Here is a 27,689-nt window from a genome sequence, read left to right on the forward strand (position 1 = left end):
GTCAGGACATTGCTTGTTTAATGTGTGATACAAAAGGCAAGTCTCCCAGTTTACATGGAATAATCAGCATTAGCCCCGGGCCTGGCATGCTCCTCCCCTGCCACATCTGCACATGGCAGCATGCACTGTTTGTTTAAAGTGTTCTCCCCTTTCTCTCAGAGACACTCTCCTCTCACCCCCCCGCCCCATTCCACAGCGGGAACAAGGGGAGCCTTAGCTGGACGTTATGGGGGGAGTTAAGTCTGGGGGAGGGGGGAGGACAGGGACTAAAGGAGATCCAAGAATCAAAGCAATTCACCTCAAAGCGTTTGCTGAAGGCACATCCACCCCTTTGCCCCCCTTTCTAGAGTTGGATTGCATGCACCCCTCCACCCTCGGATTTGGTACCGTTTGCAGGCCCATCCCCATATCCAGCCATGAGATTCGGTACCTGGACTATGTACGACAAAATCACACGGGCCCTGGGTGGGGTTCTGGGGGCACAAGGGGCGTGTTGCATATATGTGCTTGGGCGACAGGGAAACAAATACTAGAGGCCTCCCTGCTGTCAGTGCTCTCCCCATAAGAATCACTCCTCACCCCTGCACGTCCAACTGCAGCAGGGGATGGGCAAAGCTCAGCCCTGAGAGCAGCAGGGAGGGAGGGGACCCACTCTGGAGAGCAGCCTAGAACAGAGCGCCCCAGCTGGACATGGGAGACACAACCCGTCAAAGGGAGCAGCCGAGCAGGAAAGACCCCAGACACAGACAGCTCCCGGCTGCCAGTTCTCAGGAGGGGTTACAGTGATTTTACTGGAAAGAAGCGTGGGGAGAGCCCTCCACTTGCCCCATCACAATAAGATACCCCAGGGCCCCCAGACTCGTCTGGTGACATCTCCAGCAGCTTCACCAGCACCCTTCACAGGCCTGCTCCGTGATGTCCTCAAAACACAGCAATGATTAACTTAACCCCAAAGCAGCCTAAAATAGGTAAGGGGGGGGGGAGGAGTGAGAGGAGAGCAATGGGGGCGCAGGCCCTTCCTCTCCCAGCCCCTGGCAGGAATGGAGCACCACAGAGTGTCCTCTTGCTCCACAGCACACCAGTCCATAGGGTTCATAAGGCAAACATAGTGTCGTCTTCCTTCTCCTGCTTCCGGTGTGGACTGGAGGCGGCAGGTGGCCCTGCTCGTGGGCTGGGGAGCGCGGGCAGCTGGTCCGCCACCTTCGCTCGCTCTTCCAGGAACTTGTCGAACTCTGGGGTGGGAAGAGAGAGTTAGTGACGAGGAGGGGGAAGGAGGGAGCTGGCTCTGAGAAGGGTTCAGGAGGAAGGAGAGGGGCTGGTGGCTCTTACCTTCGCTGGTGACGCCCTTTGCCTCTTCCGTCTCTTCCCCCTGGAAAAGAAGAAGAAAGGCACATTGAGAAGCAGGCCTGAGCACCCCAGGTGGACACAGCGCTCCGCTCCACCGAGGCAAATGGGACTGCAATCCTCACCCCTACTGACAGGAAAGGGGGAAGTTTCTCTACCCCACCCCCATCAGTAACAGCTGGCAGGAGGGCAAGAAAACTCTTCACTCAGATCAGATTTCTCTGGAAGCCTTTTGCCAGCCTCACGGCCTCCAGACAGACACCCTCTGCTTCCACGCCACATGAGAGACCCCACCAATCCCCTTGCTCACAACACAGCCAGGAGAACCTTGGTGACCTGCGTTGCCCTGCTGTCTCTCAGCTGCCCCCTCCCAGCAGTGCGCTGGGGGCACACTGCACAGCCTTTCCCAGTCCTGTTACCCACCCTCTCTCCTCAGTCAGGAGGTCCCGCTCCAAGAGCCTGGCTGACTTCACAGGGGCAACGCACACACGTGGAGCTAAGCACGTGCCTCAGAGTTTGCAGGATCAGGCTTTAGGAGGTGGTTCGGCATAGTGGCAATCAAGAGAGGTGGGGAGGAGGATGGCAGTGTGGAATGAAAGAGCAGGGGAAGGTCAGTGGGGTGTGTTCTGAGGAAGGGAACATGAGGGAAACCTCTGCCCACATCGACCTGGCCCGCACTGCCACCTGCAAGAGCCTTGAACAGTCATTGCCAACACAAGGGAATTTTGAGCCTTTCCAGGGGCCAAAGGGGAAACACAGTTCATTGCCAGCCCTGAGCAATGAGTGAAATGCCAAAGGAACCGCCTCCGTTCTGCCCCTCACTTACCACATCAGTGGAGAGCCACTGCTCAATGTCCTCCATGAAGCCGGCTTGGGGGACCGGGATCTGAAGTGGAAAGAAGAGAGAGGAATGATGCAGAGAAAGAGAGGATGTTTCTCCAACCCATCCCGACAGAAACTCTTCCCCTCCCACAAGGTTCACTGAACCCAGCCCCTTGTTGCACTGGCCAATCCCACCACAGCTCTCCCGGCCAACAGTGTCATTTTATGTCTTCTCCCTACCCATTGACCTGTCTTCTAGCACACAGGCCTTTCTGAGGGAGCTGGAGGTTTGAGACTGGTGCCAGGGCACTGACCCCGGCCTATCCCCTTTACAGGGCTCATTCCCCTTTCCAGCATGGCTCAGTCTGGAAGGGCAGCACTGGCTCAAACTCAGCCAGGCTGCTACCTCCACAGTGGTACTTTTCTGGATTTCCCTTGCTATCGCTGCAGATTCTGACCCACGTTCCACAGCGTGTGACATCACAGCCCACCGCACTGCAGACAAGGGGGCTGCCACAGGTTTGGCTTCACATCCCCGCTGTGGGGTCAGATGTGAAGAAGAGGTGAGCCTGGCAAGGAGGAAGGCCCAGGCCTAACTGTGGCTCGCTGTGGTACGACGTGCCAAGCCAAGCTGTGGAAATGCGTACAGGAGGGGAAACTCCTCTACCGTTAAGGTGGAGATACTTGACTGCCGGCTCCCCCACGGAAGTGGCTCTTTTAGATGTGCTTTTGCCATTGGCCAATTCCACTATGGAAGGGGAGAGGGGCCCTTCTTGTGGCTGGAGGTAACTAGTCACCCAACACCAGCCCGAAGCCTCAGATCCTTATCCCAAGAGCAAGCCCCAGGACAAGCTGAGAGAGAAGCAACAGCAGCAGCCGGTTCCCCGAGTAGAAAAAGGAGGTGGTCATTTGGAGGCCATTGTCCCTTCGTCTCCCAAATTCATGGAACCTCCACAAGGAACAGCAAAGCCAAGCACAGCAGCATCCCTCTCCTCCTAAGAACAGGTTCTTCCAAACCAGTCCCCAGCCTCTGGACAGATACTGCCGCAGCCTCCCTGGTGTCAAGATGAAGCTCCTCTGGGAGGAGCCATCAGGTAGTTACCACGGTTGGCTGCGATTATGGAGGTTTCAATCTGTCCTGAATGGGATCCCCAAGGCCACAGAGAGTAGAGATTTATATAAGCCAACTGGACAGCGTGTGGGGACTCCCCAGACCAGAGGTTTCTATGGGCTAGGAAGCCTGAAGCCTCAGCCTGACAGGAGAAGTCCTGGGAGTGTATTGCTGCCCCAGGGACTGAACCTGAGACCTCTGGGTTTAAAGCACAAGCACAAGCCCTGCTGCTTGAGCTAAAGGACCAGGCTCAGTAGCTTCAAGGCAGTAGCAGCCTCAAACCAATTGACACGGTCCAGCTACTAGAGGGGGACAACACCCCCCACTGGGTTAACGTGCACTGCACACTCCCCAGTCCTGAGAATCAGAGGTCAGCAGCCGTTCAAACCCCAGTGCTCATCATGATGCCCCTGCTTAGGCTGACAGAGACGCAACACCGGACCTGCGCACCTTTAGCTCAAGCTATAGATGCTCATGCTTTTGGCTCCAGAGGTCCTGGGTTCAATCCCTACAGACTTCTCCTGGGGCATGATTACACCAGGTGAGGAGGCACAGCCTCTGGCTTCTTTCCGCTTAGTCTCTACTACCTGCTCAGACCAGGGCCCCTTTCATGAATGCTGGGATTTGGCCATTCTCCCATTGCCTGCTGTGTGTGCCCAGACGCTGTGCCAGTTTCACACCCTAGCCCGGCAGCCCCGGCTCTCTTTGCTCTCTGCAGGCTACGCGCCTCCTCACCATTCCTTGCTGCACCATCCAGTTAGTTAGTGGGGCTCCATCAATGGAAGCGCTAGGTTCCATCTGGTTAAGAGAGAGTCTGCACTGAGGGCTGCTTTCAAGGTGGGAGGTTGAGGAGAGGATGGGAGCAGAACAAGTCAACCCCTGACCTTCTAGAACTCCAGGAGGGTGGGGAGGGGGAGTCTATAGGACAAAGAAGGAGTCCACCCTGCTCGGGGGCTTGGAGAAGGGGATATGGAGCCTCACACCACTCCAGGACCAAATCCAGTCCAGCCCCAGGTTAGCAATGACTGGAAATTACCACCATCACACTGGTTAAGGATTGGCTTGCATGAAATACCTTGGGAGGCTCTGCCCTAATGGACCTTGTTGATTGGCACTCCTGTTGAGCAGGGAGGATGGGCCCATTACTGGTGGGGTGTGGAAAGCCCCACGGCCACTTACCGCTCCTGTGCTCTGCTGCCGGGCATCTAGGGCTCCAGCCAGCCCTTTGTTTGCTTGGGGGTCTTCATACTTTACCCTGAAAGACAGCAGCAGGTTAACATGAACGCATAGAAGCGGCAGGAATACGCAAGGGGGCAAGCTGTGGAGGACCGGTCTCCTAGTGGAATTCATACGTATAAATATTCAGGGCTGCTGACCACACCACAGCTCGCTTGCTGCGACTCTTAAGATCTCCCTGCGAGATTTAGGAGATCTCAGATGTGTGCAAACCCTGGCTTGTTAGAAACACTACAGTAAGGTCCAACCCAAACACTGCAGCAAGATTGTGAGGTACCACAAGAAAGTACTGGAACATTATTGTACGATGGCTGGGCCACCATCTTGGCCAACACCAAGGATGAAACCCAGGACCTCCAGAGCTAGAAGCTAGAGTTGGAGCTGAAGAGCCAGCCCGAGATCTGGAACAGACTGACCTCCTCTCTGGACTGGGCACAGAGGGGAACACAATGGGTAAACCAGTGGGTTACAATGGCTGTACAAGAGTCCACAGCCAAACAAAAACCTTCCCCGACACAAGCACACTTCACCCACCTCAGCCCTCCCCACGCAAACACATCCCCCAAACAGACCCCACCCATCACACCCTCACTGACACTCATGAACCCATGGGCGGCTGAGATTCCATGGCCTGTGTAATGCATGAAGTCAGACCCAATGAGCAGAACAGTCCCTTTTGGCCTTAACACCTATGAATGTGCAAATACAACGACCTCTCCACACACAAACACATCTCACCCGAGATCTCTCTCTCTCTCTCTCACAGACACACACCACCTATCTGCCTCCTCCTCTATGTCGCGCCCTCTCAAGCTGCTTGCAGTCCCCATCGGACCAGTGCAGGCCAGGGACACTAGCTCCTATGCCGGGAGAATGAAGCCACCTTGGATGACCTCCCAGCGCTGGATGCCTGCGAACTGGGGCACTCCTGTCATCTAGCTGCTCTCATTGGAGGGCAGGGGCTTGGGCCACTTGCGCTCAAACTTTTCGAAGAAGTTCTTGTCAGTGAAGGGCCCGCTGTGGACGATGGCGTTGAGGATGAAGTAGAGTGCCGCCACCATGCCGCTGATGAGGAAGAAGGGCAGGAAGGGCTTGAGGTGCTTCCAGAACTGCTGTGCCCAGGTACTCATGAGTCACGGGGCCGGGGGAGATGCCCCGGCCCCGTTGCTGGGATCTCCTGCAGAGGCGCCCTGGTCCGACAGCAGCGGGGGAGCAGCTCAGCACAGAGAGAGGGAGATGCAGGGCTGGTGGCATAGGAAGCCTGAGTCAGCGAGTGCAGAGGCTGGCTGGCAGGAGAGCAAGCGCAGGCGCGGCGAGAGCCGGCTGAAGGGGGTGGCAAGGAATAAATAGAAGATGCCTCGTTTTTGGAACGATCACAAGTCCCTGTCCCTGAAGGATCGGGTTATGCTGGCGTGGATACGTTTCCATTTCTGCCCAGCCCCTAGACGGCCGTCCAGCACAGTGGGGGAAGGGAGTGCACTGAGCACGCACCAGGAGATCAGGTTTCATTACAAAATCAGGTGCTGTTGACTACGATGCTCCTGCCCCATCCTGCTTCTGTCCATGCAGCTCCACTGCACCCCAGCTCTCTGCAGATGGCCCATCGAAAGCACTCGGCCTGCAGCACATCATGTGTACAACCTGTGCACCCTTGTCCTCACATGGTTGCTTTCAGGTTATAGCCCAACCACTGCTTGGCACAAGTGATGGATTCAGATCCCAGGGTTAAACCTGTCAGTGCTAAGTGCCGTGCCAAGTACGCCCAGGAAACATCCAGGGACCCAGCTGAGTTTGCATGGGTGTCTGTATTCAAGCACAACCCCCACAATAACACGCATCCCAGCAGCAGCAGAGAGAGCTAGTTACCAAGCCAAAATGCTTCCTGGATAGACCCGGGAACCAGGCTTTCTGTGACAGAAATGCACATTTTCATGTCCACTTGGTAAGCTCTGCAGGTGGAACTGGCTTAGCAGAAGAGGCCGTCGGTGTTTGGACTCCGGTCTAGTCAGCACTGGACACCAGCAGAAACAGGCAGGGAGTTGAACCGAACCCGAAAACTGGTTCAGAGAAGTGTTTTGAGTGAACCACAACAAACCCTGACCTGAAAACCTCTCGGTCACATTGAACCCGAACTGGAATTGAAACCCAAAATCTAAAACCCAGTAACTGGTTCAAAACAACAAATTCGATAATCAAACGCTGAGGGAGAATTTTTTTTTTTGCGGGGGGGGGGGGAAGGGGAGGGACGGGGGGAGGGTATGAGGAAGGGTTTGTCTTGGCTGCACTCTTAAAGGAAGGGGGAGAGACTACACTTCCCAGAAAGCCATAGGAAGAGACGAGCCAAGAGGGAGGACGGGGAGAGAGAGGTTCTGGGATTGGTAGTTCTCTTGGCTGTTGTGCCCAGGTAGAGGACTGCCCACGGAAGGGAACTACAACTCCCAAAACACCTCCCTCCCGTCTCGGTCTCCTCCCTCCTCCTGCTTCCTGCTTGTTCTTGCTACATGAGGCAGTGTAGGTAGGGCATTTTCTGGGCTGACATTCAGTTTGTCACCTCTAGGGTGACCAGAGAGCAAATGTGAAAAATCGGGACGGGGATGGGGGGGGTAATAGGCACCTATATAAGGCAAAGCCCCAAATATCAGGACTGTCCCTATAAAATCGGGACATCTGGTCACCCTAGTCACCTCAGCGGTGAAATATGACCGAGTTCTGGAAGATGTTGTCCTACTGCGTGCAAATAACTTGTTTAAAAACAATAAATTATTTTTCTACAGTGAAAGAAATATGTAACATTGTATTCTTTTGCAAGCGTTACAACGCTAGCATAAGAGTGCATGACCTTAATCCGCTGGAACGTATTTGAACCGGTTCAAACAGGTTCAACGTGGTTGAAACGGTTACTGAACCAGCATTCTAAGTTAGTGCCTGAACCGGAGCCAAACTGGACCGGGGTGCCAGAATGGGGGCAGGGGCCATGCCCCCTCCCCCCGCTTTTACCGGCCGTAAGGACGAACTACGGGGGAGAGCGTAGAGGAACGAGTGGGGGGGGGCAGGATCTTGGAGGGAAGAGGTGATGCAAGGACGGGGCCTCGGGAAGAAGGGGCAGGGCCTTAAGGGTGGCATGGGGGTGGGGCCATGGTTCAGGCACCTGTGGCCTCCCACTTTTAGGGTGCTTCCGCCACTCCTGAACTGGAGAGTTAGGAAATATCGATGAACATGAACCAGAAACGAACCAGAATTTTTAACCGTTTGACTCCCTGGAAACAGGACACCAGGCTAGATGGATCAAGGATCTAAACCCATATAGCAGGGTGCGAGATTCCACAGAGTATTGGCCCACCTAGTGGGGTGATTTGTATTCCTAACAGAGAGCCCTGCTCCTCATCAGCAACACTTAGGGTGACCAGTTCACACAGGTGAAATATTGGGACACGGGGGGGCGGAGCAAAAAAATAAAATAAAAGCCGGCGGAGCTCCACGCCCCGCCCCCCCACCAGCTTGCCTCCGCTCTGTCTCCACCTCCCCCCCCCCCCGCTCTTGCGCTGCCATACAGCTGATGAGTGGAAGCCTGGGAGGGAGGGGGGAAGAGGAGGAATGCGGCATGCTTGGGGAAGAGGTGGGGCCAGGGCAGGGATTTGGGGAGGGATCCAATGGGGGAAGGAAGGGGGGGGGAGTCGGGGCGGGGGGCAGGAGCCCCCTCCGGGCTCTGCTCCGCCTGTGAGCGGAGGCAAAATATTGGGACAATTCGCGTCCCGACCAAACATAGGTCGGGACGCGGGACAAATAAGCAAATATCGGGACAGTCCCGATTCACCCTAGCAACGCTCCTATATCGACCAGCTCCACTCAAGAGGTTAATAAACTCCACCTCACTTGGCTAAAGCTGCTAAGAATGATTCAGCTAAAGCTGTAAGTTATATTCCCAGAAGCAGCGTGAGAGGCAGACTGGGCAGGGGAAGGATCAATCCCAAAGACAACCTGGATCTGCTGCAAGGAACACAGGATGGTACAACACGCTCCTGTGGGTTAAGTCCTGGGAGCTCAGGGTTTTAAAACTTGAAGCACAGGCAGCAGAACCAAGATGAACCAAAGAGTGTGGCTCTCTGTCCCCCTCTAGTGGCTAGTCTATGGACAGACGCCGAGTTACGGAAGCTGGGCTCTTTAGCTGAAGCCGCAAAAGCGTACCTAGCGCTTACACAGCGCTTTTCATCAGCAGATCTCAAAGCACTTGACAAAGGAGGGCAGTGTCATCACTCGCTCCACTTTTACAGATGGGGAAACTGAGGCACAGACAGGGGAAGTGACTTACCCAAGGTCACTCAGCAGGCCAGTGGCAGAGCTAGGAATAAACCCAAGTCTCCTGAGTCCCAGTCCAATACTCTATCTACTAGATCACATTGCCACCCACTAAGTGCTCACGGTTTGAGATCTAGCGGTCCCAAGTTCAATCCCCATTGTTGCCAGCCCACCCAGGGCATTGTGTTACACAAAAATTCAGACAGCACCAAGGAGGCACAACCACTCCAGTCCTACATATCCATCCCTTATTGCCCAGCCCAGCAACCCTCTCTGTGACCAGAGGCAAGTGACATACAGACATTCCTTCTCCCATCCCCGGGCAGGGTGTAACAAAGGCCTTAGGGGAAACAGCTAAGAGCAAAGCAAGGAGCAGAAACCCTGCCCCACAACACTACATGGAAAGAGCTAGCTCCCTCCTCAGCCTCAGGACTGATTAGCAGCTGGGAACCCAGGACCCCCAACTCAGGTGATCCTTCTCCTCCCTGTACCCTGCAATCAAACACCCTCAGAGAACACGAAGGGGAGCAGAAAGCAAGTGCCGCCACTCACTCTTTGCGCTGCTCAGCCAGCGAGCTGCCCCGCGTCAATGCGAACATGTCAAACTCTTCCTCCAGTTTGCCAGAGCTGTTTAGGGACTGCAGCCCCGCACTGACGCTTCCGGAGCCCAGATCTGCGGGGGCAAGAGGGGAGCAAGGTATATACACAGCACAAGGGAAACACCACAAGACAGAGAGTGGGGGCTTGTGCAGCTAGTTTGAAAACTTGATGCTAATTAAAACAGGTTCCACTTCTGCTTTGGTGCCCCCTTCCTCTCCTTCTGGGCAGTGGCTGCAGGGGAAAATCCATCTCTATGGCTATTCAGTGGATGCATTTGCAGTTCAGACAATGGCCCCTCAAGAGCACCAGGTTCACCTGCTTATTGCACTGATTCCCGAGCGATGCCCCTTCAAGACAGCGAAGACAGGGCAAGTCACGCCCTAATAATTACAAACAATGCATCTGATTTCCCTCACGCCTCCTGTCTCCAGAGCACTGTACAAACGTTAGCCAATTGACACCCCCACGGCCCTCCCTGAGGAGCTCCACACCCAGTAGGGGTCACTGCTTGGTTACTTACTTATTCCAGCCAGCTGAGAGGAGAGGCTGTTGGCAGCTTCGGGCGGCTTGTCTATCAGAGGAGCACTGGGCCCCGTGTTGATCCAACTGTTTTCCACCTCAATTGGGACCTTCAGGGAGAGAGGAGAGTTATTTTCTACTCCTGCAGCCTCGGCTTAGCCCTCACTGATCCCTGTCTGTTCCGCTCACCACGTGCATCTGAGAGGGAGACCCTCCTCAGCAATAGAGGTAGGCCACAGGGCCTCCCCGCTGCTCCTTGCTGGGAGTGGGGTCTGAATGGTGTCAAAGCAAATTCTCCCTAGGTCACCATCCTCCCGTCTCTCCTGGATGCCAGCAGGTCAGGGGCTAGCTCAGAGGCCATAACAGTGCTGATACTGGTGTCTCTGATCCTTTTCTATGCGGGGACCTGCCCCTTGCTGAGCAATACACGACAAGTGCGGTGGTTGCTAGTACCCTGTCACCCGTCTGCCGTCGGTCTAGGGGTCACAACCCCCAGGTTGAGAGACCAGGCTGGATACCCACATCGCTGCCCGCCCTAGATGAGATGTTGGGATTGGGAATGAAACGTTCTCCCACATGCCAGTGAAGGCCAAGCCAATGCAGCAGACCAGCTGGGTTTCAGAGCAATGCTTACAGCTTGTGAGGAAGGCACAGCGATTCTCCCTCCAACCAACCCAAAAACAGCAGGGCGTGGAGGATGCAAACCAGTACATTCCTATCTGCAAGATGCCCAGAACCCTGCATGGGAAGGGAGCTCAGAGTTACCTTAATGGGCTGGCCAGCCCGGAGCCGCTCAAACCTGCAAGGGAGAGGTGAAATGAGACAACTTTCTATGGCAAGAGCTTTCATGGCTGCCAAGCATTTCAAGTAATTAGTCACCCTGATCCTTCTGGCTTAACCCCTCACCTCAAGGGCTGACTTGGCCTGCCCCATCACACCTGGAGGAAGGAGGGACCCCCATTTGGGGACGGAGTCTGACCCAAGGTAACAGATCCTGAAGGAAATCCAAAGGGGGCGTGTCCTTGGGGATGGCACAGGGAAGTGTCTAATGCCCCCCTGGAAGTATTCCCACCCCAATTGACCCAGTAGCTTTTTTTTTTTTTCCTCTGATGGGAGAGGGGGGAATCCCCTTGCTTCCTCTCAGGATTCATTCAATTTTCCTACTAGAATTACAGGAGGGGCTGGTGGAATGTAGGAGAGCGGCCGACGCCTCTGCACATGCTAGAGATCTGGGTATCTACCCTCTCTGTTCTGCTCAGCAGCCTCGTGACTTGGGGGCCTGCTCTGAAGCCCTCCTATGTAGCACGAAGGCAGCTCCTTTCTCCCATCTGCCCCTTCAGGGCTGTGCTTCAGAGATCTATTTATGTCCCATCAATAACTACACAAAGGCCAGCATCAGAAAGGGCCCGAGATGAACCAACACGAGTTGGAGCAGAGAGAACCATGCATTTTCTTGAGTAGAGGGAAGATGGTGGGCCCGGGTTGACAGGCCTTGCCGGTTACATTCACGGAAAGACAGAGACAGTACATGGGGCAGAATGGGAGCTGCCATGGGAGAACAAGCCAGTGGCTTGTTCCTTGGGAAAGAGCTGGGCTGCTGTGTGAGAGGCAGGGAGGGAGAGGATGATGGCGCGGGGCTTCAGAGGTACCGTTCGTAGCGCAGGAACACGTTGTTAAGGTTGTCGTTGACGATGAGCAGCTCCTCCGTTAGCTGTTCGTGGAGGATACGGGGGATCAGCTCCAGCACACGCTGCTGCATCGCTTTACACGTCCGGTTCAGTTCCTGCCCATGGTGAGAAGAAGGAACCGCAACGGTCAGGCCAAGGACACAGGGGTAGCCTGAGAGTTCCCAGCGTTGGGGGGTCTGGGTTTAATAGTTGAAGACTAATGGGTCTCTGCCAATGAGGAGGTAAAAGCCAAGCCCATGGATACTAGCGTGAGGGGCTCTTATGGTTACTGGCCTGGTTGGGTCTCCCAGCTGGGGAAAGCTAAACCTGGGCCCCTGGTTAAATAGAAACGCCCAATTTCCCAGTCAGAAATAGACAGTCAACCCCCCTGGGGGCCTAACAGCTCTCACTGGCGGGCAACTTTTCCTTGCAGTTCAGACTAAATTTTCCCCTTTCTTAATTTCATCCTGTCACTCCCCATTATACTCCGCGGGAGCCCACCCTAAATAATTCTCTCTGTAACATGCCCAGCCCCCTCGCAGCTAAGTGCAATTTCTCTCTCTGCAGGGCGTGAACACCACTCAGTTCACTGAGCCATCACTTGGCCGAGCTCTCCGTATTTCTCTCTCCTCCCCTGACGTCTGCTGGAGATGCCTTACCTGAAGGAGTTCAAGGTCAGAGGGCTCAGCCTGTCCGGGCACCAGCTCTGTCAGCATCTCGGACATCACCTTCACGTTCCCATTCACCACTTCCAGCTCGCTGCACAGCTTCCCAATCTGCCAAGGCAAGAGGAAAGTGCTGACCAGGATCTGACTGCCCACAGCCTGGGCTAAGGAAGGCGACAGGGTTAAGGGCTAAGAGAACTGCTACTGCTGCAGACTCGACTGACTCTTTGGTTACAGTCTCAGGAGCTCTACCAGCTGGGAATTTTCTAGGCCCTCTAGTTACCATCTCACAGGGCTCCATTTGCTGGAGATACAATCCAGGCCACCACCAATACCTTCTGCCACCAGGCCTCAACCTCCAGGCTGCGTTCCTGCATTTTATGGGTTGGCACAAGCTGCTGTTGTGATCCAGGTCCCCCTTCGCAGCCATTCAGAGAGTCTCACTTGCAAAACAAACAGCTCAGGAGAACAAAATAAACCTCAGTCCAAGCCTGAGCTGAGTGCCAGAGGCAGCTAATGAGCCTCAGAAGAGCAGTTCATTCACCTCCCATTAGTGCAAAAGCACTAAGTCCGCTAGAAGCTGGAGAGTTCCTTCCTTCTAGGGGAAGGGGGTGAGAATCTGACGTCATCTTGAGTCGACATGAGTGTGGAGGGAGCAGGGACAGAGAAAGGGGTGGAATCCAGACACTTCCTCCCCGGGCAGAGCTGACAGCCAGGAGAGTCATTCATACACATGGAGGAAAATCAGCTGGGAGTGGGGCAAAGAGAGATGAAAATGAGGTACTGGTTGAGCAAACTGTTGCCATGATGAGACGTTGAGGAAATGGAGGCCAGGAGCCTGTTCCTGTAAAATCTCTGTGTCTCAGCACCACTCCTCATCTGCGTGGTTGTGCATTAGGAGACTCCATCTCCTTTCTATGCTCATCCTGGGTGGATTCCTTTGGGATGTCACTGCTCTGTGTTGGTGACATCATGGCTTGGCACCAGGGAGTGATTGAGTCCCTAGGGCGTTCTAGAGTGGCAGCACTGTCCGGAGGAAGGGGGAGCCCAGGGACAGCAGTGTTGAGACAAAGAGCTTCAAAGTGAGGGGAAGTGGCAGCAGCAGCAATACTGGGCCTGCGTTCTGCTTACCTGCTCTGGTGTGGGTGTGATGGGGGTTTCGCTGGAGGCACCTGGCCCCCCCGGCAAGGAGACAGGGTGCAGGATGGAGTCTACTCCCTGAGGGGAGTCACCAGCAGGTGAGTTCTGTTCGGACGGAGAGTCGGAGCCATACACAGTCTAGAGAGAGAGAGAGAGAGAGGAGAGCAAGCACAGTGCAAGAGAGAAGAATCAGACAGCTCACAGGCGAGAGGACACAGCCACTAGAGAGGAATGTTTATACAAACTCACTGTTTGTTTCTAACAGCTCTGTCTGCTTCTCCTTACCATCTTCCACAGCCCCTGTGTGCCCCTCACCACTCCACTCCCATGGCTTCTGCACTCCAGGCACAGCCCCTTCCCACCCCCACAGGGCCCCACAAGTAGGCTGCAATCAGAGATTCTTACTCCTAAGGTGAGCACTGTGGGGTGGTTGCAGTCACAGCCCCATCCTCCAGCCCCGCCCCCATATGGCAGCAGCCATATCCCCTTCCCTCAGAGGCCCCCCCTTACCCTCTGTGGTGTGTGGATGGGCGACAGCATGTCTAGATCAGTCATGGGGAACTCCAGGCCTTTCCTCCTCAAGTCTTCGTAGACAGCTACGACGCCTGTCAGGTCTGGTGAGCTGCGGAACGCATCTGCCCAGGACTGGGGAGAGAAGCAGATGCGCATCCCATGACCAGTTAAGCATGCACCCTTCTACACAAGCACCTAAGGACAACATGACCCAGGTCGGGGCCTATGCTCTGAAGATCAATGCTTGGCACTGCCATGTCAGTGATCCACATCCCATTCTCGGCTCCAGGGGCTGGAAGAGCTGCGGGGGTAAGGCCCAGTGTCCTAGAAGTTGTTATTCAGCACAGCATTGTGGGATACCCTGGTTCCTTGCTCCCCTACTGACCAGCATCTTGCCAAGTGCTTTGGAGGGAGGAGAGAGAGAGAGGGGCCCTGCCCGGCAATCAGACTTGCCGACTCCTTCCATCCCTCGCTCACCTGTATGAGAGTCAGCACCTTGTCGTGCACTATGGTAGGTGGGTTGTTCTTGGGGAGGATGATTCTCACCAGGACGCTTTCCACGAAATCTTGGCTGGCCACGAGAACATGGAAGCGGTGGCCGCAGTTTTTAACGCACGTCTCCAGAACCTGCGGAGTCACAGGGGCATTAGTTAAAAGCCCCTCCATCCCAACTGGTTTGCCTCGCTCCTCCAACCGGAGGGACTTGAGTCCCCGCCTTTCGGTTTGAGGGGAGGTGTTAGTGCTTCCACTACACGGCCTCCAGGTGTCTGGAGATGGAATGTCCATAGGGTAGAGGTGTGAGAAGTGGCAGGAAGGTGGGGGTGGAGGGAGGACCCTTCAGCCTGGCGGGATCCTCATAACTGCTGGCTGGCTCAGCTTCCTAGCTGAAGAGTGGGGAGTGGCTTTACCTGAGCCGACTCGGGATCAGCTGGTACAGAGGGCTCTAAAAGGAAAACCCCACACGATGGTATCCCTCATTGCACTTGAAATAAAGCCTGTCAGATTTGCCACATACCCGTGCGTTGGGAGCCCTGGCTCCTACAGGAACCCCAGCCTTCCCTACACAAACAGCAGGAATCACATGGTGCCACTCACTCTGCAGCTCCCAAGATGCAAACGTCCCTGCTGCACCATTCTCTTGACTCCACATCCCAGACTCCCTTTACAGTGCCATCCCACACCTTAGGGTACGTCTTCACTACCCGCCGTATTGGCAGGTAGCAATCGATTTATCCGGGATCGATATATCGCGTCTCGTTAAGACGCGATATATCGATCCCAGAACGCGCTCACCGTCGACTCCGGAACTCCACCAGAGCGAGCGGCGGTAGCGCAGTCGACGGGGGAGCCGCGGCCGTCGATCCCGCGCCGTGTGGACCCCAGGTAATTCGATCTTAGATACTTCGACTTCAGCTACGCTATTCGCATAGCTGAAGTTGCGTATCTTAGATCGATCCCCCCACCCTAGTGTAGACCAGCCCTTAGTCCAAGCCTCCTTGTCCCTACTCCCCGACTGTGAATACCACTCCCCCAGACAACTCCATATCTTCCCTGTCTTATTTGGTTCCGACCGTGACCAATGGAGCTGTACTGTGGTAACCCCTGGAGATGGCAAGGGCCAGAGGTAGAGCAACCCAAGGACCTAGTGTCACAGCAGGGTTCATGGAGCTGAGAAAGGGATCACACCACTCACTGTCAAAGCCAGCATGACCTCATGGAAGTTCTTATTTCCTACGATCCTCTTCTTTATGGCTCGGAAGGCATCTTTGGGCCTGGAGAAAGATTACACAGAGGGCTGGACTGGCTGAAGAGACACAAAACAATATGGCTGACAGTTTCCAGGGACTTGCAGTGAGGGTTGCAATCAGCTGATTTGCCCCCAGGCTTTTGGGGCGGCCCAAAGCAACAACAAGTGAGCCGGCTCTCCATGGTGGCTCTGCCTCAGGAGCAGTCGTCAACACTAGCAAGTTACATTTCCTGGAGCCACGGGCACCTGTGCTGACACCATCGACAATCCACCGTGTGCAGCGCAAGGCAGAGAGAGCAAGAAGGAGCAGACAAAAGGAGCTGCGCTAGGAATGTGCCATTCCTGGATTCACCAGCGGGGACAGAGCAAAATCCTGTGCCAGAAGGGGGAAGTTCCACTTCTACCCAGAAATGTTATCCCGAAACCTTAGGAAACAGGCCACTGATGGAATGAACTTCCCGCTGAAACGCAGGGAAGACGCAGTGGCAGTGTCATTTCGGAGAGGGAAGAAAGACAAGCTGTAACTGAGCAGGTGCCTTTCAAACTTTCTCGGTCAGGATGAAAACGCTGTGGCACAAGTGCACTGCAATAGTGCGTGAGGACAGGGCGATGGACTGACGTGCACTGGCAGAGCCGACCGAGACTGGGGTCAAGGCTGTAATAGCAGGTGGTGCTGAAGGGTCAGAATGAAGTGCATTGGCAGGGCTGTGGGGGAGCCTCCCAGGATGGGAGTAACAGGGTGTGCTGCAGGTCAGGACTGAGGTGCATTGGCTGAGCTGTCTGGGCCCAGAGCTGGAACAGCAAGGGGACTGCAGGTTAGGCCTGAGGGACAAGAACAGAGCAGGGAGTGTGTGTGCAGTGAGGACACCAGGACTGGAACAGAAGAGGTATTGCAGGTCGCTTCTGAGATGCGCTGGCAAAGATGGGTGATTCAGAGAATAAAAAGCTTTCTAACTAGAGATTGGGCCATCCTAGGAGCTCCCACTCCAGTCCCACTCTGCTGTGGGCAGGACAGAGGGAGCAGTGAAGCCCCCGTTTTGGATTTCATGTAGCATCATTCCCGTTACATACTGTTCTTGACGTCTCTGCAGCCAGAGGGAATGGCCCTTTTGGAGCTCACCAGCAAACCCACTGCGGGTTATTTATAGGGTCCCGAGTTAACATGTCTAGCATTTCCCGGATTTCTGAATGTCTTGTCACTGGGCTGCTCAGGGAGAGGGGACCTTGGACCTCCCACCCTCTTGCATGGGTCTGACTTACTTTGTATGAAAATACCTGAGAGCACAACTCCCAGGGAGAGAAATAGAGGCTATAAAGAAGGAATACAACAGAATAAAAGAATTTCAAACTTCGCTTCATCAGAGGGGATGAGAACTGGCTTGAACAGAGTGAAAGTGGGGAACCTGATGGCCCATTTGATAAACTGATCCCCATGCTGGAATTCTGGGGCATAACAAATGAGGCCTTTGGCAGCTGACATTAGCTGGGCTGCCCCTCTAAATCCCTCTACCAGAGCCCGGGAGTGTCCAGTGACCCGGCTTTTTAATCCCACCAACCCATGCTGCCTGGAGATCTGACTGTACAGGGTGTGTGCCTGTGTGTGTTTTGGGAGGCGCATATACAGCAGAATCTGGGGTTGCGGCACGTACACGCACACCGCTTAGTGGGGCCAGCTCCCTTACCCTTCTTCCGTCTCGTTAATGATGTCACAAATCTCCATGTTGAGGGCCCAGTTCTCGCTCTGCAGGGATCCATCGGTAGCTTTCTCTGGGGAAAGGAGAAACAGGACAAGGCTAAGAATGGCCCTGGTTTGCCTCTGACTATTGCTCAGTAGTCAAGTGTGAGGAGTGCGGCACCCAGGAGTGAAAGGCTGCTCTCAGATGGTGGTGGGAGCCAGGCTGCCAAAACGATTCCCCCTCCAGGAATCTTAACCCAAAGGAATGTGGCCAGAATATCCCTGTAAAATCCCAACCCAGCCTGGTGAGGGGAGCCTGCTGCCCAGTAGGTGGCACTATTGCAAATAGCAATGTTTTTGCTCCAAGTCAGCGTTGCCCATCCACTTTGTTTACTACCTCGCTGAGCTTCACACGAGGCGGTATTGGTGCAGACTTAGGGGAAGAGGCTCAGATGGGAAGGCATGGCCGGTGAACTCCAAGCTACAGTGACACCGTGCTGGGAACACGGCCTGTTCATTTTGAAGCTGCTGCACAGCCAGCAAGGGGAGTAACACCACGCTGGGCCAGATCCTTCTCTCAGTTATTCTGGTTTAACTCTTGCTCTAAGTGAGAGCAGAATCACAGCCCTTGTTTTAATGTAGGCCCGACAAAAACAAAAAGCTGCTTAGTTTTTAAGTTTCTCTTCCCATGAGACCGAAACATCTGGCCCTTTAGAATGTGAGGAGCATGAAGGGAAGTGGGTTCCAGCACCAAGTTGGGGCAATTTCAGTCCCACTCTGACTGTGTCTCCTTTAAGTAGGAGTTCCTGAATTTGCCATGTTGTTATTCATGGCTAAATCCTGAGCAACAAGCTGCTATTACTCAGAGTTACCAGTGCCTCCACCCTGTAATCAGACAAGCCTCAGTCCCACCCCGCACCCATTGGTGAGAGGACTGGATAGGCTAGGAACACTGCCAGCCTGCAGAGGGAAAATAAGCACTGCCCAGGCAGACAGGCAGCTGGGACTCTATATATAGCGAAATTGAGGGATGGGCATGGGGAGACAAGTAAACACAATATAACTGACGGGCATGCCGCACACACAAAAGTGCTAGGGACCAGAGAGGATCCTTCCCAACCCCCCCTCCCATCTTCTGAAATGCTCACCGGGGCCAGAGTTTCAGAAGAGCTCAGGGACAGGCTTTCACGTGCTCAGTAGCCACACACTGGGTCTGGTTTTTCAAAAGAGCTCAGCCCCATTTAGGCACCTAATTAAAGGCCAGACAGTCAAAAGTGCTGAGTACTCAGCATCGTGAGCTCTCAGGAATATCGGGCCCTTCGAGTCAGGTGGATTCCCCTCCTCCTCCCCTTCAGAAACGGCCCTCTGCAGATCTGTCTTCTCTCCCCGTTTCTGACCCAACCATTCTACTATCATCGGAGAAACAGCTAATGGTCTTGCTGAAGACTGTAATCCCTTACAATGCAGCCCTCCCTACTGCTGGCATTGGAAAGGGGGCGGGGACAAGACACAGGGGGTAGGATTAGAGGTCTTTGCTTATCTGAAGCTACTCCTAGATTAAAAAAAAAAATCCCTGCATTTCTGGATATGATGCCACTAATGCAGGAGTGGGCACACACGCTGCAATGCAGCTCATGGCTACTTTCATTGTGTATATGGCTGTGCATCCCACAGAGATTACAAATGGAGGCAGGCGATTGCCCAGCATAATCTGAACAGAAGTGCCGCTGCAATCTGCTCCATTTAATGCAGCCCTGGAGCACGTGGAAAGGTCCGGCTAGTCTGGTTCCTCCTGCCCCACTGCTATACCCTGAAGACTCCGGGCAGATCAGGTGACCCTATGCTACTTCAAGAATTAATTTTAAAAATGCTGGTCTTTGAGATATCCCCTTGGCCCCCTTCCCAGTACTCCAGTGGGTACATCCTGCCCATTATAAACCTCAGCACAAAATCCAAGACAGCTGCATACTCTGCCACACTGTCTACCAGTCCACCTGAATCGAAGGGCACAAGTAACACCGTGCGTGCTCTACTGAAAAGGGTGTGTACACAAGCACACCATTCTCCCCCCCACCAAAAACCCAATCACACATTCATGGAGAAAGGGAGCCACCTCACTTGTGCACAGGAGGAAGGGTGACCAGATATTCTGTTTTTAAAGGGACAGTCCTATTTTGGGGGACTTTTTCTTATATAGGCGCCTATTAACCCCCACCCCCTGTCCCGTTTTTTCACAGTTGCTATCTGGTAACCCTAACAGAAGGAGAGGCAGTAGTGGATAGGGCTGCTGGACAATCTTCAGCAGGAGGAGAAACTGGAGGGTGGGGGTGGAAAGAAAGCTGCTCACAATCATCCTGGCTTCCTTTGGATGCAAGAGTCCCTCAACCCTCCCCCCGAACCCTGAATAGCCTCTGCAGGCACCCTTCCCCCACTTTCCTAGACCTGATTTCACACAGTGAGCTATATCACCCCCATGCAAAGAGATCCTTTCAAGGTCTGGGAGGGTATTTACTTTTCAGAAAGGAATGCAAACAAGCCACACACACTCCTCTGGCTGGCTGTTCACCTACCAGAAAGAGAGGATTCCAAATAGGTGACATATAGGTACACAAATGGCCACAATAGAATGCACCAATGGTTCACTGACTCAGGCATCCTATCTGACTGTGGCCAATGACAGGTGACGCACCTGCTAAAAATGCAAAGCACACTCAAACAAAATCAGAGTAGAGAGCAGTATTTGGGATAGGGTTGCCAAGTGTCCAGTTTTTGACTGGAAGGCCCGGTTGAAAAGGGAACCTGGAGGCTCTGGTCACTTAAAAATCCAGTTGGTGCGGCTGGCAGATTCCCTGCCTGGTTCCGCGCACATCCTGGAAGCAGTGACATGTCCCTCGGCTCCTAGGTGCAGGGGCGACTAGCGAGGCTCTGCATGCTGCCCCCGCCTCGAGTGCCGGCTCTGCAACTCCTGTTGGCCAGGAACTGTGGCCAATAGGAGCAGTGGGGGCGGCACCCATGAGTGGAGGCAGCGTGCATCACGCAGAGCCTCCTGGCCCCTCCGCCTAGGAGGCGAGGGACATGTCGCCGCTTCTGGGGAGCCCCCCGAGGTAAGTGTCACCGGGAGACCAATTCCTGCACCCTCTCCCATACCCCAACCCCCTGCCCCAGCTTGGAGCCCCCTCCAGCATCCAGACTCCATCACGGAGCCCACCCCTACCCCCCTCCACTCCAACCCCCTGCCTCAGCCCGGAGCCCCCTCCCACACCCTGATTTCTGGCTCCACCCCGGAGCCTGCACCCCCAGTCGGAGCCCTCACCCCCTCCCGTATCCCAACACCCTGCCCCAGCCTGGTGAAAATGAGCAAGTTAGTGAGGGTGTGGGAGACCAAGTGACAGAGGGACTGGGGGGATGGAGTGAGTGGGGGGGTGGGGCCTTGGAGAGGGGGCGGGGCCGCAGGGCAAGGGTAAGGATGTTCGTTTTTTTGCAATTAGAAAGTTGGCAACCCTAATTCAGGTGCATGGAAAGATAGGAGTATGATTGTGAAACAGATCCAAAAACAAAGCACCAGGAACAACCCTATATAGTGTAGAGCTGGACTAGCTGATCTAACAGGCCTTTTCTGTCTCTAACTTCTATTATCCCATGATGGACCCTTTTAAAACACCTATTCTCAGCACATCCAGGCTGCTCCTTGAGATAGCTGGAGTTATTTCCCTTCTAATCCTTCTGGCTCCTATGCAATAATGGACTGTCTGAGCTCAATAAGAGACGACGGAGTTTTCTCCAAGACAGGAAATCCTGGACTTTACTGCTTTGTTGAAGCTTTGGGGGAAAACAAAGTCTGTTTATTGATCACATGAAGGATCAGAAAGCAGGGCCCTGTTTCATGAGCTGTAATTAGTACATGAGCTGTCTGCACCTCATGAAATCTGACGCCTGTGAGCCCGAGTACTGCACAGAACAGTGATAGATTCCTAAGGCAGGAGGCCCAAGAGCCTGAATATGATTGGCCACTCAACATTCCAAATTGCAGGGGTCATCAGAGAATATCCAATGGCATTCCCAAGAGCTGGAATCTGATTGGCAATAGCACATTCCAAGCTGACTGCATGTCTGCCCCATAGAACTTCAGAGCCATTTTATTTTGGCAGTTAGTCTAGCTCCAGATGTTGGGGTTCATCTTTAACCACTGAACCTTGTGGAACCATATTGCTCTATGGGCTGGTCAGATTAATCCAGGCTGCCGGGAATTCTGGCATGCTTCAAACCCAAATCATCTACTCTTTGCCCTCAAACATCAGCTCCAATGCCCAGGCATATACGAGCGAAGAACTGAATCTCATTTTCTTTTTGCCCGCTCTTTAAAATTTTCCTGCTTATTGTGGCTAAGTTATCAAAGCTATTTGTGTTCTAAAGATGGGAGTCTATTCCAGACCTGACATAAGTAGTACAGTGGAGGTGCACCTGCTCATTCCAAGACTGAATTTGACCAAGGCACTTCATTAATTTGCCAGTCTCTCTCCTCTTCCTTCCCAATCCTGCTGGGGAGAGTATGGTGCTAGATTTGTGATCTCATACAACCATTCCTGTGGCAGCAAAATGTCATGTGGCAAACAAGTCAGAGTACTGGAGAAGCTAGCGACAGAAGAGATCAATAAGCCTCCAAGATCTCTGTCTCCTTCCTCCCTCTCTTCAGAATTGAAGAACCTCTCACAAGCCAGCCAGCACCCAGGAACTCCTCTCTTCACCTCAAAGGCTCCCCAGTAACAAGTCAGAGTCTATAATCCCCTCCAGAGCCTCCTCCAATTCATCCTTATGCCTTTTGCCAACATTCCCTATAGTGCTTTGTTCAGTCTAGTTTTAAATGGCTCTGCAAAGTGCTGAGCACTCACAACTCCCACTGACTTCAATTTTGAGTGGAGGGTGCTCAGCATTTCATGGGATCATGACCATGGAGATCCAGCAGGTGACATCAGAGACAATGCACCCTCCGTCCGGGTTCTCCCTGGCTTCCTGTCTAACTCAGGATCCTGTACAAAATCTCCCTATCAAGACCTGTGCTCTCCCCTCCTGTGAAGAAACCTATGGGAGGTGGTACAAGCTCAGGAAAGGCTCCACAATTCAAACTCTATCTGCATCTTCCCTCAAAGGGAGGGGTTTCCACTTTAGAGAGAAGGGAGGAAGTGCAGTTCAATACCATGTCCAGGCTGAGGAGCCACAGAGACATGCTGCTCCAAGCCTGTGGGCAGCTGGGCCCTTACACTTCTTTCCATGCTCCCCTTCCATCAGGCAGCATGGACTCCTAAGCTGTACTGCAAATGCCTGTTCTGTGCTGGGCTCTTCCATGGGGTGCAGGTCTTGAAGAGGTGTTAACGCTTATCTGAGCAGCATTAGCTTTCAGGTACCTGTGTGGTTCTGAGGGGAGCTGCTCTCCGATTCTCTCCTCTCTCACCTCCTGAAACTGCAAGCCCCAAGCCCCTGGAGCTGGGATGGAGGGACCTCTAGGAGGTGGGGATGCTGCATTGGCTTCAATTCTCTCCTTTCAATGCTTGGAGGGTGTGTGTTTCTGGTGTATTATATTTTATTCACCTCTGTACATCACAACAGAGGGCCCCATATCTCCCTGGCCTTTGCCGCCACCTCCTCCCCTCTCTAAAATTAGCTCTTCCTAATTCTCATCTTCCTTAAATATACTACACTCCTCTATGCCTCCCCACAGGAAGTGACAGACTTCTCTCCCCAAGCTTCCCCCACCCCCTGGTACAACCAAGCTCTGTTTGCTCTGCATTGTGCTGCAATTTTCTCTAAACTCCAGGTGTCACGGTCTGGGAGTGTGAGGTATGGGTGATTCCCTGCCCTTTTCTCTAGGGTCTCTGGGGCCTTGTTACACTCGGAGAGCTTCCTTGTACTGTTAAAAGCAACAGAGGGTCCTGTGGCACCTTTAAGACTAACAGAAGTATTGGAAGCATAAGCTTTCGTGGGTAAGAACCTCACTTCTTCAGATGCTACTGTTGTGTTTTTTTTCCTCTCAGGGATTTTCTTGTAGCTCTTAGGGACCACAGAAACCCTCATGTGCAGAAAATCCACAAACTCTGCAGGTGGAGCATTTTTCTGTGGATTGGGAGGTTTCTTTCCTTGGTTAAAACTCTTATTTAAAAAGGAAGTTTCTGGCCCCCTGGGTTGGGAAGGGCCTTCAGGATATAACAACATGATAGAGCCTGATCTTGTGCTTAAATCCCAGGACTGGGAATCAAGAGCTGGAGAAACTATTCCTGGCCTGTAACTGACTTGCTGAGCAAGTCACTGAGGTTCTCTGAGACTCAGTTTCCCCAAATGAAAAATAACAAGGATATACTGTAAAGTACTGAGATCCTCAGATGGAAGGCACCACAGAAGTATTTTTATTACTGTGTTCAGTGTCTTTCATTGCAAAGTGTTTTATAGGCTTTACAAACTACAAACACCGAGTTGCTTCATTCCCCTAGTCATTTAAGCTGTTGCATTATTATCCTTCTGAGTCTGCAGACCGCCTGAAATAGTAGCCCTAGTGCTCAAGACTCATGGGTTCTATACCCAACTTAGCCATTGTCCTGCTTGATGACACTGGGCAAGTCACTGTCTTATGTCTCAGGTTTACTTGTCTGTAAAGTGAGGATAATAGAACATCACAGGGGCATTGTGAGGCAGTGCTCAAAGGGAAAGAATGTGTTCCCATTTATAGATGCCAGCTCTTTCCCCATCATCTTTGCAAAACTGTGACCCTCTCCATGCTGGCTTCTTCATCACTGGCTACAACACTCTCACCCCTTTGGGCTCTCCTAACCCCTCTCCATGTGGGGCTCTCCTCTCCACCATATCTCAAGTACTGCAGACACGAGGCACTCCTCTGCCATGTCCCCCTCCGTCAACAGCCCTAGGTACTCTGGCCTCCTCCCTTTGCTGCTGACTTGTTGCCTGGAAACCCCCGCTACATCAAAAACAGGAACCCGGGAGAAGTTGGTCATGATCTAGTTACCATTCCAACCAGGACACGAGGTAGGGAAAGAAGTGGAGGCCAGTAGTATCTAAGGGTGGGTACAGGCAAACCTGACCAAACGTAACATGCAGGATCCATTCACTTCAGGGATCAAGGGTCACTTATTCTAGAGGGGTCCAGGAGAATGCTCCTCCAGAAAATAATTGACAATGCGTCTGCCTACTATCTATTACATTTTACATGGAATCATCGTAGGAGCGACCCCTTCCCCCATACTGCTGTACCACATACTGTGGACCTGGCTGCTGCCCTCCACTTCAGAGTGCGCCACATTTCAGCAGTGCTCTATTTATATATAGTTTGCACACTGCTTTGGGCTCTTTGGAATGAATAGCACTTATAGCAACATAAACATGGGGCCAGCATTTCAAGATGAAAGACTAAGGCACCCTGTCTTGGTGCCTGATGCTAGGTAGCAACATGGGTGTGTGCATGTGTAAATTCCAAAACAGACACTCCATTGCACACGCTTCTCTTCCTGAAGAGAGGATGAGAGAACAAGCACATGACAGATGTTAGTCACATTGCTTAAAGCACTACTGGAAGGTGTTCAGATACCACAATGATGAGTGCACCATAAGAACCCGCATAGAATAGAATGTCATGGGAAATCCAATGGACGATTTTGATGGGCATCAGGGAGAGGGTTTAAGTGTGGGGGAGGGGGACAGGGAAGAGAAGGGAGTAAAAGGTATCCACTCCTCTCCAGCTAAGCAAACATCCCTCCCTCTTCTCCTACAACACCCTGTAGACCCAGCTCTGAGAGAGAGAAAGGGTCAATTAGGGTGGAAGGAACTAGAAGGCCCCACGGGTGAGAGGAATGTAGGTCTCTGACATGACAGAGGGATTCCTGTGGTGAATATGTGCTTAAACAGCCTGTCATCAGTATCACAGGTTCAATTAGTGAGTGGCTTTTTCAGGCTGTCAAAGAAAGTCTGCAGAAGATTACAAAGTCTGAAACAAAACATTGTGGAACTGACAGGCAAACAAGGAAAGGACCAGAAACCAAGGACAGGCCTAGTTCCCAGGGACACAAGGTTTCCCTGAAAAATTAAAAAAAAAAAAATTACACCACACCAGCAGGCAGAGTCTTTATACATATTTTTAAAGGAAACTTTGTTAAATACTTCTTAAAAACTTACTGTGTATCCCTCCCTGCTTTGTTTCTCCAGTCCTTTCTTGCACTTTCTCACTAAAACAATTTTCCAATTTCTTGTTCTATCTTTAGTTTCTTAACTTTATATTAGTTTCCTCTCTTCCTTTGTTAAACTCAACCAAAAGACTACGAAAAATGCAGTTCTTCCTAGATTTGCAAGGTCTTGGATTGGACCCCATTTATCCTGAAGTTTTTAGAGGTGATGTATGTCTTTGATATCCCGCCTCCTAAAAACTTGATAGATGAATACACATTCCCTGCCCTATCTGTAAAGCATTGGGGTAAATCCATGGTGCAATAGAAAAGGCCCCAATCCTACAAAAACCCAAGCTAATCACTAACTCAATTAGTAGAAATCAATACAGTACTAAAACATAATGTGTTTACACTGAATGAGCCTATTCTTCAGCTAAGGAAGATGCCCTAATTAAGAGAGCTCAATTAAACAGATTAGCAAATACAAACAAAACTTCCTTGTTAGAAATTCCACAGATTTTGCCAAAGCTTCCCACGAATTTCTATCAGTACTGATTATGGGTCTTGTGGCCAGTGGCAGGGGCAAGAATGATAACTCCATGAGGAAATGGAGGGTGCGAGGAGCCAAGTAAGGAATTAGCCCACAGTGGGGCCAGGTGCATGCAGTTATTAGTGCCATAAACTTAGAGAAGCATGCACAACCCTTGCCCTATAGAGCTGGCTGTGAAGCTGCCATGAGCATGAGCATGAGCATGAGCCCTCCCCCCCAACTAGCAGGGGCACCACCCCAGTAACTGAACCGGTGGGGGTGGGTGGCTTCAAGGGCAGGGAGCAGATATTACAGATACCCTCACAGCCGCTCCCCTCCCGACAACAGGCACCTATGGGCTGTTTGTTTCCCTTCCTCTACAGACACCTACCACCCCACCGAGGCAGGGGTGCCCGACTCCAGTGAGCTCCTTCTAGGCCCCACCCAGCAACGCTCGCCAAGCAACAAGAAACACCAGGTTTGTTATTGTAGGGTCGCCTGCCCAGCCAGCGGGAGGCCCCACAGAAGCATGACGCTAGACACCCGCTCCCAGCCCCACGCCGTGGCAGGCGACATGGCTCTCGCCACCGGGACCCTTTAAATAAGAAAAATTCCAAGACCCCCGCGCACGGGGATTGGCTGGAAGGACGACCACTGGAGCCCGCCTCCCGCCCACTCCCTATTGGCCGCCTGTCCAGTCAAACAAATCAGCCTCGTCTCCTTATTGGCCGGAACCGTGTCAATCCCGCCTTGAAGCCATACGATCCGCCCAGACGCTCGCAGTACCCAGCTGCTGTCGCTGCTTCCCAGAGGAGGGGGCTGAGCTGGCGGCGGAGTCCGAGCGGTGGGGGAGGGGGGCTGAGGGACTTACCGATGCGCTGCCCCACGGGGGAGCTGAAGGGGCTGCCCAGGAGAAACTCCATCGCCGCCGCCACCGTCACCGCCGCAGCACAGCCTGGGAATCAGCTGACACCGCGGGCGCCCGTCACGTGACCCCTCCCCCCCCGGGCTCTGGACGGGGTGTGTCTCGCTGCCCCGCCCACGCGTGACGAAAGCAATCGGCATTCTGTTCTTCGAGGGCGTGGCCGCGGGGGAGAGCGCCGGGCTGAGTGAGGGGAGGGCCTGTAGCGCTGGCCACCGCCGTGACGTCACACAGCTGTGCCCGTGACCTCACAGTATGATGTCACAGAACATGTTATCGTGCTGCAGGGTCACAAGGGGGCTGCAAAATATCCGCTGGGCAGGCGAAGGACTGCACCGTGGCCCGCTCCTTCCCCCTCCCGTGCCCCCATCTCCCCACCTGCCCCTCTGACCCCCCTTACCTGCCCCCACCCCTCTACCGACCTACCCACAAGACCTGTCCTTCCTTTGCCCTCAGACCTGAGCACCATTTACCCCCCAGACCTGATCCTTCACCCCCACCCACAAAAACTTCACTCCCCCATTCTCCCTGCATCCAAAGGAGTAGACTAGGCATCTGTCCCCATCTCTGTGTGGTATCTGGATTAGAGCAGAGCAGCAGTCTCCTATGCAAGGGGTGCACTTGCTCTCCTCCCCCATCTTACTGCAGCCAGGCAAGGGCTCTCGCTCATTTTCCAGATAAGGCATAACATGGGACAACAATGAACCCAAGGTCATGTTATCACATTACAGTGCCCCC

General features: G+C 53.3%; 1 protein-coding gene across 2 annotated transcripts; it reads right to left on the reverse strand.

Moving 5' to 3' along the window:
* Positions 1 to 27,097, reverse strand: TOM1 (target of myb1 membrane trafficking protein). 2 transcript variants are annotated; one of them, XM_065564482.1, is made up of 16 exons: positions 26,901 to 27,061; positions 17,343 to 17,427; positions 15,607 to 15,685; positions 14,391 to 14,540; positions 13,911 to 14,045; positions 13,392 to 13,538; positions 12,255 to 12,371; positions 11,578 to 11,711; positions 10,694 to 10,727; positions 9,930 to 10,038; positions 9,362 to 9,482; positions 4,457 to 4,532; positions 4,013 to 4,075; positions 2,171 to 2,230; positions 1,330 to 1,369; positions 1 to 1,232 (listed from the first exon to the last, which is right to left on the reverse strand). In XM_065564482.1, exons 1-16 carry the CDS (start codon positions 26,950 to 26,952, stop codon positions 1,093 to 1,095), a joined length of 1,542 nt encoding a protein of 513 aa, XP_065420554.1. In that variant the 5' UTR covers positions 26,953 to 27,061; the 3' UTR covers positions 1 to 1,092. The 2 variants fall into 2 exon arrangements, with proteins under 2 accessions (XP_065420554.1, XP_008177576.1); XM_008179354.4 differs by lacking the exon at positions 4,013 to 4,075 and having other exon boundaries at positions 26,901 to 27,097.
* Between the last annotated feature and the right edge of the window lie 592 nt (positions 27,098 to 27,689).

This window comes from Chrysemys picta, chromosome 1 (genome assembly GCF_011386835.1).
Source record: "Chrysemys picta bellii isolate R12L10 chromosome 1, ASM1138683v2, whole genome shotgun sequence".
Classification (NCBI taxonomy): Eukaryota; Metazoa; Chordata; order Testudines; family Emydidae; genus Chrysemys; species Chrysemys picta.

Excerpts from the sequence above, each read along its gene's own strand:
- TOM1 (XM_065564482.1), bottom strand. The coding sequence starts at position 26,952 with ATGGAGTTTCTCCTGGGCAGCCCCTTCAGCTCCCCCGTGGGGCAGCGC. Across the intron at positions 11,712-12,254 it reads CTGACCTTGAACTCCTTCAG|GAACTGAACCGGACGTGTAA; the intron begins GTAAGGCATCTC and ends CACCATGGGCAG. Across the intron at positions 10,039-10,693 it reads GGGCTGGCCAGCCCATTAAG|GTCCCAATTGAGGTGGAAAA; the intron begins GTAACTCTGAGC and ends CTCTCCCTGAAG.